The sequence below is a fragment of the Myotis myotis genome, unplaced genomic scaffold, assembly GCF_014108235.1.
Source record: "Myotis myotis isolate mMyoMyo1 unplaced genomic scaffold, mMyoMyo1.p scaffold_m19_p_1, whole genome shotgun sequence".
In the NCBI taxonomy this organism is placed as follows: domain Eukaryota; kingdom Metazoa; phylum Chordata; class Mammalia; order Chiroptera; family Vespertilionidae; genus Myotis; species Myotis myotis.
In genome coordinates, this window is record NW_023416313.1 from 161,671,534 (window position 1) to 161,688,938 (window position 17,405).

General features: G+C 43.3%; 1 protein-coding gene across 5 annotated transcripts in view; it reads right to left on the reverse strand.

Moving 5' to 3' along the window:
- The window catches only part of TP53BP1 (tumor protein p53 binding protein 1), an 88,044-nt gene that overhangs the window by 15,931 nt on the left and 54,708 nt on the right, over positions 1-17,405 (reverse strand). For all 5 annotated transcript variants that reach the window (XR_004966047.1, XR_004966048.1, XM_036299149.1 and 2 more), the window contains exons 17-18: positions 9,042-9,525; positions 3,072-3,224 (exon numbers count right to left, since the gene is read on the reverse strand). Coding sequence is in view for 3 of the 5 variants with exons in the window: in XM_036299149.1 (XP_036155042.1) it covers positions 3,072-3,224; positions 9,042-9,525 (637 nt within the window). In the remaining 2 variants the exon portion in view is untranslated. The remainder of the gene's footprint in view (positions 1-3,071; positions 3,225-9,041; positions 9,526-17,405) is intronic.

Consider the following 17,405-nt stretch of genomic DNA (forward strand, 5'->3'; position numbering starts at 1 on the left):
CAAATGATATGCTAAGGCCGCTCAACCGCTCACTATGACACGCATTGACCACCAGGGGGCAGATAGTCAACCGGTCGACCAGTTACTATGATGTGCACTGACCACCAGGGGCAGACAGTCGATTGGTAGGTTATCTTGCTGCTGGGGTCCGGCCGATCAGGACTGAGCAAAACGGGCCGGACACACCCTGGAGCCCTCCCATGATCCCTCCCAGGCTGGCCAACCTCCTGTGTCCCTCCCTGGCCCCGACTGTGCACCGGTGGGGTCCCTGGGCCTGGCCTGTGCCCTCTTGCAATCCGGGACACCTCGGGGGATGTTGGAGAGCTGGTTTTGGCCTGATCCCGCAGGCCAGGCCAAAGGACCCCACTGGTGCATGAATGCGTGCACCGGGCCTCTAGTTAATTAATAACAATGGTGCCTTTGCTCACTGAGACTTCTATACGGAATACTCTTTCCCCTTAGCTCCCAGTATATAAAACCTTCAGTGTCCAACTCTAATCTAAGTATATCACTCCATTTCCTCCAAATTCTCTAATAGCTCTCCATCACAAAGAAGATAAAAATCTAAATTCCTTTCTATGGTACACAGAGTCCTTATGCTCTGGGCCCTTACCAACCTCAACAGCATCCTCTCTCATTATCCCTCTCCTACTGTTGTTGTCATACTGAGCTTCTAAATACTCATTAAGCATGCCATGGCACCTACATATTTACCTAACTTTTCCTTCTGCCTGCACTGTCCTTCTCCTCCACCCCTCAATGCTATTTGCCACACTCTTGGGCACTGCATATCCTGTGAGGCCTTTTAGCCGCCTTCAGGTAGGCTAGTGGGCTCCATCCATCTTCCTAACACAGCTTCCCACACTCCACTACAGCAACCAACACGTTGTGGATTTGTTGCATGTGAAGTGTAAACCCCTAGAGAACAGGGACACTGTCTTTTTACCTTCATACTCCCAGTGCCTACCACAGTACTAGGATCTTAGTAAAAAGAACCTGCTGGTAAATAAATGAATAAAATCTTTAAGAGATGATAAACAAGGGCTACAAGAGATGAAGGAAGGAAAGTTCCCAGAGTCCTCTGACCTGAACCTGCCCACCTTCACACTACTACACATTTCTGTGCTGCACGCCAATTAGACTGTTCACACCTGTGTTTTCGCTACTTTCTGCTTCTCTGCCTTTGCTCCTCAAGCCTTGCATAAGAATGGCCTTCCCCTTATCTCCCAATATCCTAAACCTTCAGTGTACAACTCAAATACCTTCTGGCCATCATCCAGAAAGGTTTTATCAAAATTTCCCTCTTCCTTTCGGAATACATCACTTTCACTCTTAAAAGCCAGCATATAGTCTGGCTGGTGTGGCTAGGTGCTTGAGCATCGACCTATGAACTAGGAAGTCATGGTTTGATCCCCAGTCAGGTCACCTGCCTGGGTTGAGGGCTCGATCCCCAATGTGGGGGAGTGCAGGAGGCAGCCAATCAATGATTCTCCCTCATCATTGATGTTTCTATCTCTCTCTCTCCCCCTCTCTGAAATCAATAAAAATATATTTTTTAAGAAAGGCAGCATAGTGTAGTGCTTAGGAAGATGGGCATTGGAACTAGACTGTCTGGATTGAATTCCAGTTCCTCTATTAGCTATGTAGCCTTAAGCAGGTTATTTTAACTCGCTGTCCCTCAGCTTCTTTATCTGCAACATGGGAATAACAATATCTATGTCATAGCTAACTGAGGATTAAATAAATTAAATCATTTAAAGTCCTTAGAATAGTGCCTGGCATATAGTTAGTGCTCTATAAATGTTAGTCATTATCATTCTTTTATTTAATTATGGCAATGTCTCCCATAGGGGTACGATAAACATTACATTAAGAAATTATTTATGACATGGAACTTCATTTTCCCCTCAGAGTATCTAGGAGGCCTGCTGTTTCCAGAAATACACTCTACAAAGCACCATATAACAAATTAAGTCATATGTGTAACACTTGATATAGCACCTGGCACAGAGTTCACTGTAACTGCAACAGTTACAAAACCTTCACATGAAAGCAAATTGTTTTTCTATAAAGCTCCTAAGTTCATAATTTTTACAAAATAGTAATAACATTGAAAAATAGTATGCAAACATAAAACTGAAGATGAATCAACATTTTAAAAGAAGTATTTCTGGGATTATTATTATTTGTTATACAGTAAGTAAAGAACATAAGACAGTTTCTCAAACTAATGTCAAGTGCTTTCTGACACAAGAGCCACAATGGCCCATTAATAAACAATAGCTATAATATATTCCATTTAATAAAACTATATACCATAGTTTAATTCTCTGAGTACAGTTTCCTCTATGACTAGCTGGCAGAATTAAACAAAAGTGCCTGAGTGAAGGAAGAAAATAGCTGTGCCTCTTATGAATTAAATAGAATGGTTCCCAAATATTAACATATGTACCCAGAAAGGTGCCAGTCTAGAAAGTCTGTCTAATCTCAGTATTCGATGTGAACAAAGTCAGCATATAACACTGTCCAATATAATAGTCAATAAATGCTAATATTATGCTGACACTGGGAATGAGTCCATATGAACCCTGACAGATGAAGGTACATGGCTTACCAACAGGTCCATCACCACATTTGATGAAGACCAAGAAAGGACACATGAGTAAACATGAAAACACATGGGAAAACAATGACAATGAGAAAACATGTGCAGCCCAGCAGGAAATTCTAAATTTCATTAGAGTTTCCAAGGATTAAAAATAATACATAAAATCTTTATATTTATATATGACAGAGATGTATCCATCTATTCTTTATAAAAACGGAAAGCAGGATGGGACTGGTTGAATAACCAGCCAAAGGTCAACATCAAACCCATGGTTGGAAAAGACACAGAATTCAGGACTCTTGGTTTCTAAGCTGGTTCTTATATCTTTCTATTAAAAAGATGGAAGAAAACCAAGTGTTAGTAGCTAGTTGCTCAGGACAGGGGCTTGGGGAGGTGGCATGAAGTGACAGAGTAATTTTTCTACTGAAAGAAATTTGCTACATCGACCCACAGCATATATTACCTCAGTAACTTTTCTTTCTACTTCTGTTCCGTCCACATAATACACATCTGTGATGACACGAGTGACAAGCGTGCGAACCTCATGGATGGTCCTCATATGCCGATGCAAGACATGGCCACGCGGTGGCTGCGGCATCTCGAACTCCTCCTCTCCCTGTGGAAGCAAATGGAGAGCACAAGCATGGGTCTCACTGCAAACGGGTAGAGTCCAGGTCAACTTCTTCGTGATGAACAGTGCAGAGGCTCCGGGAATCTAGTGTGAAAACACTCTCCAGCTGCTTTGTTTTGCAATCACCTACATAAAAACAGCGGTGGACCATCTGTACCGCCAGAGGCTAGAAGAATTTGTCTCAGTGTCACCAAAAAATGACCTATTTCTGTCTACATCAAAATCGTAACATCTAGCACTTATATTCAAGATATTTAAGTAAAACTTTGATTGCCTAAAAGTACATTGTTTTTAAATTTTGATCTTTCTGATTTTGATGCTGACTTTTACCGGTTTATACTTGAAACAGCTCTGTAGATAAAGGCATTCTTTAGAACTTTATGTAAAGCAGAATGACAGCTGTTGACCTCAGTGCAGTCTGTTTTACCGGCATCAGTAAACAAAACTATAGTTGAGCTATACCTGGAACAAGATACACTGATTTATCCTAGAATTAAATGTAAAATATTGAATCTATTCCAAATAATAGATTATAACTGAAGAGCTGAACTAGTGTCCAGAAACAGAAAATATTAGCAAATTAGTATTTTCTATCTAGATCAGCGGTCGCCAACCTTTCGGACCTCACAGACCACCAGTTGGCAACCGCTGGCTGATCTAGTTATAAATAATAATCAGTTAAATAGTTAATTAAGACCTACATTTTTTTTTTTTTAAATATATTTTATTGATTTTTTACAGAGAGAAAGGGAGAGAGATAGAGAGTTAGAAACATCGATGAGAGAGAAACATCGATCAGCTGCCTTCTGCACATCTCCCACTGGGGATATGCCCGCAACCCAGGTACATGCCCTTGACCGGAATCGAACCTGGGACCTTTCAGTCCGCAGGCCGACGCTCTATCCACTGAGCCAAACCGGTTTCGGCAAGACCTACATTTTTAATACAACTGTTACATACATGTTTTCTCATAACACCTATATCACATTTATCCACAGTCACACCCTACCCTGTACCCACTGGGTCTATAATTCTGAAGAGTAAATGCACATTTTTTCTCCCTCCTTATTCCCCCTACAGTGGACTAATTTTACTTTCAGTAGTCAGTGTCAAAGTATCCAAGACTTTCCAAAGAATTATATGGACCACTGCAATAATGGGGATTCTGGGTGTTTCATGACAACGTGGTAGTAATTTACCTACAACTTTCGATAATTTCCCTGAATAATTCCTACTCCAACCCCATCTTAGAGGTAAAACATGTACTAAAAAGGAACTATGTAAATTATGTGAATAAATAAAAATGAAATCAAAAGCATGGAATGTTACTCAACCAATTCCTTAAATACTTCTATACATACAACTCTGGTTAGTGAATGGTCCGAGCATTGCTCTGTCACACCTCAACTGCCAGGGGCCCCTGTGTTAGAACCATGACAGCCTGAACCTCTTTGGGTCTGAAAGATTTCAGTGCTTTACACATCCCTGAAATGTGGTTAAGAAGCCTCCCTGTAATTCTTCCATTACCAACACCCAAACAAAAGATCACTTCACGAGAGACATTTACACATGTCTGACAGAATAAGAAAGGAGAGAGGGAAAGGGGCAGATAAAAGGAAAGCTATTCTTATTCTTTCTTTAAAGTCTTCTGAAAAGTAATCTCTGTAAAGATAGAATAACTTGAGAATTTTGTCATTACTAAGACAAAATGAAAATAAAACCATACTTTCCCTTCATAGAAAACCTGGCTCCAGGGAGAAACCAAGATGGCGGCATAGGTAAACATCTGAAATTGCTGATTTGCACAACCACTTCAAAAATACAACTAAAAGACAAAACGGACATCATCCAGAACCACAGGAAGGCTGGCTGAGTGGAAATTCTACAACTAGAAGGAAAGAGAAAAGCACACTGAGACTCAGAGGAGGTGCAGAAGTAAAGTGCAGGGGTACGGAGGCGCATGCAGAAAGGGCTGACAACTGAGGACACGGTTGTCTTTTTCAATTGGGAGGGAGTCTCAAGCTCCATACTGCTCTGAACTCCAGTTCCAGGCAAGTCTCTGGAGACCCAGACTCACACGGGGAGAAACTGGACTGTCTGGCAGCGGGCAGAACTCGAGGGCGGCTTTCTCTCAGAAGTGTTTGCAGCGATTGCCAGGACACTGAGAGCCGGGTCCTCTTAGGGCAGGACTGAGGAGCAGCCATAGCTGTTTGCTCCGCCCTGTTGATTCCCTGAGACCCCACCCCACCCAAGCTGTGAGCAGAGGCTTTTGCATATGAATGACCTGGCCCTTTGCAATCTAAAATTACCTAACAAACTGCAGCTGGGTCAGAGAGACCCAGAACTTCCAAAAGAAGGCCCAAGGCCCCACAGCAGCTTGCATTGCTTCACAGCTGGGCCTCATCTGGGCACCTCCAAATCCCAAACAAAGAAGTGGAATCTGCAGATCTCTCCATACCTCCTGCTGGGAAGCCTCAGGCAGAGGCTAAATTAGCACCTCCTTAGAGATCCAAGTGCCAGTGTACCCAGTAGTCAGAGTGGAACCATCCAGATTACAACTCCTCAGATCCATAAGGGACACACTCAGGGGGCAGACTCAGTGAGCACCAAAGCCCCACTGAAGCAAGTCTTGCCCCAGAAGGGTGTCTCCAGAACATAAGTTCTCCCACCATAGACACAGCTGATTCTCACAGCCAATTGGCCTGGAGGTCAATTCCTCCCAGTGATACCTACAACAATCAAGGCTTAACTACAACAAGACTGTGCACACAGCCCACAAAGGGGTCACCTAGAGTGTCCCCCTCAGGTAATTGGGGAGGCTGAGCCACTGGGCCCTATAGGACACCTAGCACAGGAAGCCACCCTATCAACACAGGGAAACATAAAAAATGTGGAGACAAAGAAACAGGTTACAAATGACAGAAATGGAGGAAAGCAAACTACTGGATATAGAGTTAAAAACCACAATTATAAGGTTTTTCAAGAATTTTCTAGAAACTGCTGATAAATTTAGTGAGACCCTCAAGAAATCTAGTGACACCCTCGAGGTTATGAAAAAGGACCAACTAGAAATTAAGGATACACTAACAGAAATAAAGACTATTATACAGAGATCCAACAGCAGACTAGAGGATCGCAAGAATCAAGTAAAAGATTTGAAAGATGAATAAGTAAAAAACACCCAACCGGAAAAGAAAAAAGAAAAAAGAATCCAAAAATATCAAGTAGTGTAAAGAGCCGCTGCGACAACTTCAAGCGAACCAACATCCAAATTATAGGGGTGCCAGAAGAAGAGAGAGGGCAAGATATTGAAAACCCATTTGAAGAAATAATGACAGAAAACTTCCCCTACCTGGTGAAAGAAATAGACTTACAAGTCCAGGAAGCGCAGAAAACCCCAAACAAAAGGAATCCAAAGAGGACCACACCAAGACACATCATAATTAAAATGCCAAGAGCAAAAGACAAAGAGAGAATCTTAAAAGCAGCAAGGGAAAGACAGTCAGTTACCTACAAGGGAGTACCCATAAGATTGTCAGCTGATTTCTCAACAGAAACTATGCAGGCCAGAAGGGAGTGGCAAGAAATATTCAAAGTGATGAATAGCAAGAACCTACAACCAAGATTACTTTACCTAGCAAAGCTATTATTCAGAATTGAAGGTCAGATAAAGAGCTTCACAGATAAGAAAAAGCTAAAGGAGTTCATCACCACCAAACCAGTATTATATGAAATGCTGAAAGGTATTCTTTAAGAAGAGGAAGAAGAAGAAAAAGGTAAAGATAAAAATTATGAACAGCAAATACATATCTATCAACAAGTGAATCTAAAAATCAAGTGAATAAATAATCTGATGAACAGAGTAATCTGGTGAATATAATAGAATCAGAGGCACAGAAAGGGAGTGGACTGACAATTTTCGGGCAGAAAGGGGTGTGGGGGATGCGGGAAGAGACTGGACAAAAATTGTGCACCTATGGATGAGGACAGTGGTGGGGGGCGGGGGGTGGTAAGGGCAGAGGGTGGGGTGGGAACTGGGTGGAGGGGAGCTATGGGGGACAAAAAGAGGAACAACTGTAATAATTTGAACAATAAAGATTTAATTTAAAAAGAAAGAAAGAAAACCTGACTCCAGACCCACTTGAAAATTTAAAGAATGTCAAAGGTAGCTGCCTATACTATTCTCTAAGCCAGACTGCAGGGAGAAACAAAGCTCTGACACTTGGAAAACCTCGTTTTCATTCACATTGTTGTGCTAACATCACCATGAACTTGTTCATCTTTCCCAAATGAAACTCTACCCATTCACCTCTATCTTTTTCTAGCCCCCTTTTTTTCTCAGCATAAGCAATGAGCTCTTAAATGTTACATCACTCCGCATGACACAGGAGTAAACTACTAAAATATCAGCAGTGGTTGTGGTAGTGACAGCAGCCCCCAACAATGACAGAGCACTTACTATGTGCCAGGCCCAGAGCTCTGGGCTTTGCATGCCTTATCTCATTTAATCCTCACTATTCAGATAAAGTGATCTGATTCCAAAGCTTGGGCCTTAAGCATACTGGCTCACTGGCTCCTATCATCATGATGAGCTAGGAGAAAAGATTACTTCCCTATTTTAGAGAAGTAGAATATGAGGAAGAAAAGGAAAATATAAAACAGTGGTTCCCACATGATTGCTATCTTTAAGTTTAACTTTTTATAAAAGCAGAGAAACCAAAATTATGCAGCAGAATGCAAACACTTTAAGGGTGAAAATAAACAGACGGAAAATGGGATCTGATATGCTAGAACCCCTATATCCAGAAGACTGTTGCTATTTGAATCTGTATGAATTGATAAGGTCTTAGATCTCACAGACTGTGTCACTATAAAAGTCTAATATAAACAGTTTTTAGAGAGGCAAGGATAGACAGAACAAGACTACACAGGCCATGATTAAAATATAGAAAAGCAACATAGCATAATGAAAAGAATACCGATTCTGAAGTAGACATGCTGAGTTCAAATTCCGGTTCTGCCACCTACTGATGGCAAAATCTTGGGCAAGTTACTTAACCTCTCTTCAGCTTTGTTTCTTTACCTGTGAAATGGGAGCAATGATACCAACCTCACGGGTTGTCTTGAGCACAATGCTAACATACAACAGGTGTTCAGTAACTAGGATCTACTTCCCTACTCTATTCCCAAGAACCTGTTCCTCCTCCAGCCTCACTTCCATCAGCCTCAATGCTTTTCCTCCCATTAAGTCTAGTCTGAGACTTTCTGCAGTCCCTAGTCACCTAGAGACTTGTGCCCATCCATCTCTCTCTATTCCTGTTATTATTCTTTGTTTTTAATACTGTGATACACTATCTTTCATACTTTTTCTACTCCTTCCTCCTTTACATTTTACTCTCTCAGTTCCTGCGAACCATGGTGAAATAGACTTGGAGGAAACACAATTAGTTATAGTTATAACACAACTAGCTCTGATAGTTATAAAGAAGGATGCAAAATGATAGCAAAAGAGAAGGAAAAGATTGAACAACTTAAAAGAATATAGGACCCAGACTATATTCCTGGCTTTCTTTTCTAGTAAAGACCTACTTGGCAAACTCTAGCACTATTCCATTTTCCCTAAAAGACCATTTACTAGCAACAGCTACCCATAATTTTCACTACCCTATCTCTATCCTGAATAAATTGTTTTTGTCTTTTAATTACTGGTCTGTACAAAATTATGAAGGATTATCATTAGGTAAAAGTACCACAGCTTAATTCTCTGGGAATCCAGAAAGTGGAAGCCGGCACTTCTCTCACCTGGCTGTGGAGTGACTCTGTGTCATCCCCAGAAGCACTGGTTGGTTTCTCACCAGTCCCCTTCTCAGTCTGAACTGTGGCATCCTGTTTTCCAGAGTTCTCATCCACTGTACTGGTCCCCTGTTCACACACATTTTTTACAGTCTGGGTCGCTGCTGAAACAGTTTCTGGGATCCATAGGGAAGGCTCTATGGTCTGAATTCCTATGTTATTTTGGCTGGGCCTTTCAATCAAGGTCTTACTAGGTTTTTCCTGATTGGTATTCCACCCTTCTTTCTGGCCGTCTAGCACATCTATCTCCATCGCTTCCTCTCGCAGACTGGATGGCCCCTTTGCGGCCTTCTGCTGGGAGGCAGGAGGCGCAGGGTCTTCGACGGGGCTACTGGGCTTCGTAGTTTGTTGATGCTGCCCGGTCCTTTGGTCACCTTCCAATTCTTCCTTCTCTTCTTCATCTTCAGTACTTGGAAAATGGAGTAAGTTCCCCCTGAGAATCAACCACATAAAGAAACCATGTCAAGTAAGCGCACCTGCATGTACATACGCATGTGCATGCTCATGTGTGCATACTGGCAAGGGGAACCATAATTTGACAATTTGAGAAATGTGGGGGAGAAAATAAAATGACCAAGAATATCACCTTATGAGGTTTCTCATCATAATTTCACTCCTGTGATGATAAAATTCCACTGTGATGATAAAATAGTCATAAAACTTCTTCTCATCACTAGCTATAAACTCTGACATAGGAAAATAAACTAAATAAGAAGATATAAAGCCATTATTGAAGTCACAGACAATGAAGGTAGCTTAGGGATCTATTTCACAAAAGCTCAATTAAACAATAAATAACAACAATAAAAATAACAAAAAAAGGGGGGGGGGGACACAAATAAAAAAAAACAATAAATAAAGAAAACAAAAAGGGGGAAAGAAGATCAATTAGGTCAAGAGTCCTCTGACTTTATGATTCTAACATTTCTTAAATGACTACTGGCATTTTAGATACACCTAAGCCCGACCAAAAATTTCAGCAGAAGAAGAGATCCTAGCTTTGCAAGCTCTACTAGTCTATCTACAACTAACCATTTCAGGATGACTTGGTGCCGCAAGATACAGCCAACTTCTTTTCACTAGACTTACCATTTGGCTGTCAGTGACTTATTCATTTCACTGCATTTGATGAATGTCTCCTGCAAACCAGGTACCATGAAACTCTAAGGTGCCTAGAGGCTTTAAATGTCTTTAACAATACACCAGGATAAAAAGACCCAGATTAACTCCAAGTGAGCAGGTTACACAGAAACTTGACATTCATGTCTTATTCAAGTTTATACTTAAAACACCCACCACAGGGCTTAATATAAAGTTAAGTGTCTAATGAATGTATTTTAAACAAAAGAATTCATGTTCTCTCAATTGGTTAACTACAAAAAGCTACTCTGATTAAATAAACTAACTGTATAACTAGCAAATGCCCATGTAGAAAATGCCCATAACTTAAAAAAGTCCATAACCTTTGACTTTTTCTAAGTTACAAGTTCAAATGAATAAGTATAGTACAAACAACAACAAACTAATGAATTTTTAGGCTACATTACATGCATAATGGCCAGAATAAAGATAAAAGGATCCATTTTGAACTGACCACAGTAAGATCACATCTGGAACCTGTTTTAGTTTGGGGTGTCATCTATATATATAAAAGCTTAAGCGACTGAACGACCAGTCGACCGGTAGCTATGATGCACACTGACCACCAGGTGGCAGATGCTCAACACAGGAGCTGCCCCCGGTGGTCAGTGCACTCCCACAGCGGGAGCACTGCTCAGCTGACCGTTGGGCACCAGACGCCGGGCTCATGGCTGGCAAGTGCAGCTGTAGTGACGCAAGCCTCTCCCACCTTGGCGGTACCAGGCACAGCGGGGCAGGGATCAGCAGGAGCAGTGAGGCGCCCAGCCAGGGCCCAGGCTCCTCCCCAACCACCTGCTGCTTCACGCGCTACTACATCACCCAAGGGGCCCAGATTGCGAGAGGGCACAGGCCAGGCTGAAGGACCCCACTGGTGCACAAATCCGTGCACCAGGCCTCTAGTATTTAATAATGCATAAACTGAGATACACCCAAAAGACAACATACAGGATGATAAAAGGATCTACAAACTATGCTGTATGTTGCTGTAAGCATTTGACCAGAGACAGGTGGAGCAGTTGCCAGCTTGGGAGGAGCTCTAACCATAGGGCCTGCTCTGCTCTGAACCTTGAAGAGAAAAGGAGAGGTTTCTGAGGTTTCTATCATGTTTAGCTCAGTTTATCAAAACTGGAAGTTAGTCCTAGCTGGTTTGGCTCACTGGATGAGTGTGAGCCTGCAGACTGAAGGGTCCCAGGCTCGACTCCAGTCAAGGGCACATGCCAGGGTTGCAGGCTCGATCCCCAGTAGGGGGTGTGCAGGAGGCAGCCAATCAATGATTCTCCCTGATCATTGATATTTCTATCTCTCTCTCCCTCTCCCTTCTACTCTGAAATCAACGAAGGTATATTTAAAACACACACACACAAAAGAACAAAAAACTGGAAGTCAAAGAGGGATTTAGAATAAAGTTCTACCCAAGGGCCTGGTATAAATTGATTGTCATACTTTGTGTCCTGGGTGTCAGGAACCTCAACTGAATGAAATAGATGTTTCAATGAGGAGATAGGAATAAGACCACCAGGAGACAGATGAGTAACACCTACCTCGAACGATGTTTATAAGTGATCTTATTTAAAAACTAGAGGTCCAGTGCATGAAATTCATGCGGGGGAGGGGGGGGAGTTTCAGGGGGGGAGACCCTCAGCCTGGCCTACACCCTCTCCAATCCGGGACCCCTCGGGATCAGGCCTAAACCGGCAGTCAGACATTCCTCTTGCAATCCAGGACCACTGGCTCCTAACCGCTCGCCTGCCTGCCTGATTGCCTCCTAACCGCCTCTGCCTGCCAGCCTGATCGCCCCCTAACTGCCCTCTCCTGCCAGCCTGATTGCCCCTAATTGCCTCTGCCTGCCAGCCTGATCACCCCTAACTGCCTCTGCCTACTGGCCTGATCGCCCCCTAACTGCTCCCCTCCCAGCCTGATCGCCCCTTAGCTGCCCTCCCCTGCTGGCCTGATCAACCCTAACTGCTCTCCCCTGCCAGCCTGATAGCCCCTCACTGCCTCTGCCTTGGCCCCCGCCACAGTGGCTTTGTCCAGAAGAGTCCAGTCTAATTAGCATACAGTGGGGCCTTGACTTATGAGTTTAATTCCTTCTGAGACCAAGCTCCTTAAGGAGCTCGTTAACTCAAATTACCCTGTCAACTCAATGCAAAAAATCAGCCGAGAGACAGCTGGTATCTCAAAAAACTCGTTAGTTGGGACACTCGTAAGTCAAGGCCCCATTGTATTACCTTTTTATTAGAATAGACTAGAGGCCCGGTGCACAAAAATTTGTGCACTCGGCGGGGAGGGGGGGCGTCCCTCAGCCCGGCCTGTGCCCTCTCGCAGTCTGGGACCCCTCGGGAGATAATGACCTGCTGGCTTAGGCCTGCTCCCGGGTGGCAGAGGGCAGGCCCAATCCCTAGGTGCAGCCCCTGGTCGGGCTCAGAGCAGGGCCGATTGGGGAGTTGGAGCGCCGCCCCCTGTCATGCACAGAGCAGGGCAGACTGGGAGGTTGCGATGCCACCCTTAGTCACGCTCAGGGTAGGGCCGACTGGGGGTTTGGGGCACCGCCCCGTCACACTCAAGGCAGGGTCGAGGGGGAGGTTGCGCCGCCACCCCTGTCACGCACAGAACAGGGCCCATCAGGGGGGTTGGGGCTCTGTACCCTGTCACGCACAGAGCAGGGTCAATCAGGAGGTTGGGGAGCTCCCCCCTGTCATGCACAGAGCAGGGCCGATCAGGGGGTTGAGGAGCTCCCCCCTGTCACTCACAGAGTAGGGCCGATAGGGGAGTTGGGGCACCGCCCCCTGTCACACTCAGGGCAGGGTGGATCAGGGAGTTGGGGCGCCACCACTCTCACACTCAGGGCAGGGCCGATGGGGAGGTTATGGCTCTACCCCGTCACACACAAAGCAGGGCCCGTGGGGGGGGGGGGGGGGTTGGGGCGCCGCACCTTGTCACACACAGAGCAGGGCCGATCAGGGGGTTGGGGCGCCGCACCCTGTCATACACAGAGCTGCAGGGCAATCAGGGTGTTGGGGAGCTCCCCCCTATCAGGCACAGAGCAGGGCTGATCAGGGGGTTGGGGTGCCTTCCCCTGTCAGGAACAGAGCAGGGCGAATAGGGAGGTTGTGGCCCCGCCCCCTGTCACACACAGAGCCGCAGGGCGATCAGGGGGTTTGGGCGCTGCCCCCTGTCACGCTGATCCCAGTGCCGGGAGGCCTCTCAGCTCCGCTGATCCCGGTGCTGGGAGGCCTCGCGGCTCTGCTGATCCCGGTGCTGGGAAGCATATTACCCTTTTACTATATAGGATAGAGGCCTGGTGCATGGGTGGGGCTGGCTGGTTTCCCTGAAGGGTGTCCTGGATCAGGGTGGGGGGTCCCCACTGGGGTGCCTGGCCAGCCTGGGTGAGGGGATGATGGCTGTTTGCAGCTGGTCACACACCCTTCAGGGTGGGGGTTCCCACTGGGGTGCCTGGCCAGTCTGGGTGAGGGGCTGAGGGCTGTTTTCAGGCTGGGACTGAAGCTCCTAACTGCTCCTTTTTTTCTTTTTCTTTTTTTTTATTCTGGGCCAGCTTTAGTTCTGAGGCTTCAGCTCTGCGGCCTCCGCGCTGCTGAAAGCAGGTATCTGGTTTGTTTAGGTTCTATAATCGAAACTCTGTATCAACTCCAGCTCTGAGATCCCGGCTCGCTGAAAGCTGGTTTCTGGGGTTTTGTTTAGCTTCTATATTTGTTACAATGTTCAAACTGCAGGCTCAGAGGCCGGCAAGGCAGGCGAGGAACGTTGGAGTCCTCCATCACTGAAGCAAGCAAGCCTCATGTTCAGTTTAAGCTGCCTGGCTGCCGGCCGCCATCTTGGCTGGCAGTTAATTTGCATATCGCCCTGATTAGCCAATGGGAAGGGTAGCGGCCGTATGCCAATTACCATGTTTCTCTTTTATTAGATGGGATTATTTAGCACAGTACTAGGTACAAAACAGATGCTCAATCAATATTAGTTGCATAAGACAAAGCAATTAAGGAGATGCAATTCATCTTCTTTATAAACTGAATACTCATGTTTGAATCTTTAAGATAACTAACATATTAATAGCTAAGCAATAATGAAAGTGAGTCAAAAACTAGATGGGACATGACTGGATTAACTATTTTAATAATTCAATTACCACTATTCCCCAACATAAACATAAATAAGCCTACTACACATTTTACTTCATAAGCTGCTTATTTAGGATAGAACTTCTGAACAGATATTCACGTCTAAAGCAAAGCCTTGTTTTATTTGAGACATTTAATTCTTAATTGATAAATATTAGGTTGCTTTTTTCCCCAAAAAGAGTTAATCAGAAGAATTCTTCTTTCTCTAAAGACTAAATGTGTCTCATTGCAATATTAGTAATATATAGCAGATTCCTATCAAATATTAGAATTTTGGTATTTATAATTCTCATATTAGCATCAGTCAAATGAAATGATGTTAAAATCATAATCAGGCAACAAAATCTCAGACATATGCCGAAGCAATTTCTTCACTGATACAGCTCCTAGGGCACTTGAAACTAAAGAGAAAATGAACAAATGGGACTACTTCAAAATAAAAAGCTTCTGCACAGCAAAAGAAACCATCAACAAAACAACAAGAAAACCCACTGTGTGGGAAAACATATTTGCCAATGTCATATCTGATAAGGGCCTAATCTCCAAAATTTATAGGGAACTCATACAACTTAACAAAAGGGAGATAAACAATCCAATCAAAAAATGGGCAAAGGACCTAAATAGACACCTTTCTTTTTTTTGGGGGGGGGGGGGGGGAAATATGCCATAAGTTTAATTAAGGAGGAAACGGTTGGGTTGTGGTGATGTTTTGTCTTCTCATTACTGAAGTCAAGAAACAAATTACTTGGTTGATCATTGAAGAAGGCTTGATAGAGGTTCCTTAAGGCGCTGCCTGAAAGTAACCACAGAGGTGTTTACCTTAATAAGACTCAGTGTCTTAGAATTTAACTAGGTCTTGACATGTGGGGTCAGTCCTCCTTTCCACAATACCCATTTGGGCATCCTTGCTTTTCCGCTGTGCTCACTCAATATGACTTTTAAAAGAGAGTGTTTTAAATAGACACCTTTCAAAAGAGGACATTCAGAAAGCCAAGAGACATATGAAAACATGCCCAAAGTCACTAATCATCCAAGAGATGCAAATCAAAACAACAATGAGGTACCATCTCACACCTGTCAGACTGGCTATCATCAACAAATCAACAAACGACAAGTGCTGGAGAGGATGTGGAGAAAAAGGAACACTTGTGCACTGCTGGTGGGAATGCAGACTGGTGCAGCCACTATGGAAGACAGTATGGAGTTTCCTCAAAAAACTACAAATGGAACTCCCATTTGACCCTGTGATCCCACTTCTAGGAATATATCCCAGGAAACCAGAAACACCAATCAGAAAGGATATATGCACCCCTATGTTCATAGCAGCACAATTCACCATAGCTAAGATCTGGAAACAGCCTAAGTGCCCATCAGTAGATGAATGGATTAGAAAACTGTGGTACATCTACACGATGGAATACTATGCTGCTGTAAAAAAGAAGGAACTCTTACCATTTGCAACGGCATGGATAGAACTGGAGGGCATTATGCTAAGTGAAATAAGCCAGTCAATGAAGGAAAAATACCACATGATCTCACTCATTCATGGATAATAGAGACCATTATAAACTTTTGAACAGTAATAGACACAGAGGCAGAGCTGCCTCGAACAGATGGTCAAAATGCAGTGGGAAGGCCGGGGAAAGTTGGGGGGCAGGAGGGAGGGGTATAAGAGAGCAACCGAAGGACTTGTATGCATGCATATATGCATAACCAATGGACATGGGACGCTGGGGGGTGGAGGAGGCCAGGGGATAGTCAAGGGCCGGGGAAAAATAAAAAAAGAGAGACACATATGTAATACCCTTTGTAATACTTTAAGCAAGAAAAAAAAGAAAAAAAAAGAAAAAAAAATCATAATCATTTCCCACCCAGGATCATATAATATATATATAGTTTTGATTGGCAAGATTTGCTGATTAAGACCAACATAAAACAGCAGGTAAAAACCAAAAGCTTAATTACAACACATACTCCAAAAAGTGTTGCCCACTCCTAACAAGTTCATAAATTCTGTAGACATAATAAAGCAACTGAGAAACATCTACCATGAATGTATATATTAATGTCCCAAGAAACAAAGAAGAAGACATCTTTAGCACCAGAACAAAGTTTTAGAAGACAAGAGAAATCCAATATACTGTAAGAAGGACCACACCTCTCTCTTCATTAGTTCCAGCCACACAATTCTATTCTGGTCACTGTATGCCAGATGTAGAAACCGACGCTAAGAAATTCTAGCAGAAAAAGCCTGGGCAAAATTAATCCTAAGTGAAACAGAGAAGAATAAATCTCCATATTTAACAAACTTCTAACCATTCTGTTCTCATTGTAGATCTGTCTGTAGAGCAACTGAAGCCAAATCCAGTTGGATTGCAGGCCCTTTTTCTATTAAGGCTACACAAAATCCCCAGCAGCTGGGCCTATTGTAAGACAGTCTAATAAAACAGACAGGCAATACAATGCCACTGATAAATTTAGTAATTGCTGGCCATTACCACACCAATTTTGGAACCACACAAAGTGACATTTCACCCAACAAGCTTCTTGATATAATAGAGGATATAATCTGGGCTAGCTGATTCCTAACAATACCAACAAGTTCACATTTAATCATCAGAATGCCCAATAAAAACACTGACATGTTCCTTCTAAATATTTCTCTCAATAAAGAATACAGAAATTATGCTGCAAATAACACTATTAGATACCTAGCGACAAACATTATTATATTCTCTAATTATAAAATTACTAAATTCCAGAGATGACAGATATCATATATCATAATGAAAATAAAAACTTATTTTCATTGTCATTACTTCTTCCCCTATAATAAATATAGGACTCATATATTCCAAACAAATACTCTTCAATTATATCAATAGCAAAGAAATATTCTGTAAATCAAAAAAATTTTTTTCTGCTTCAAAGCTGTTCTAAGAAATTATGGAGTAAAGAAATTATAGAAAAATCTTAATTCCATCAGGTCCGACAAACTTTAAATCCAGGATATTAAGCCCAAGCGATGTGGCTCAGT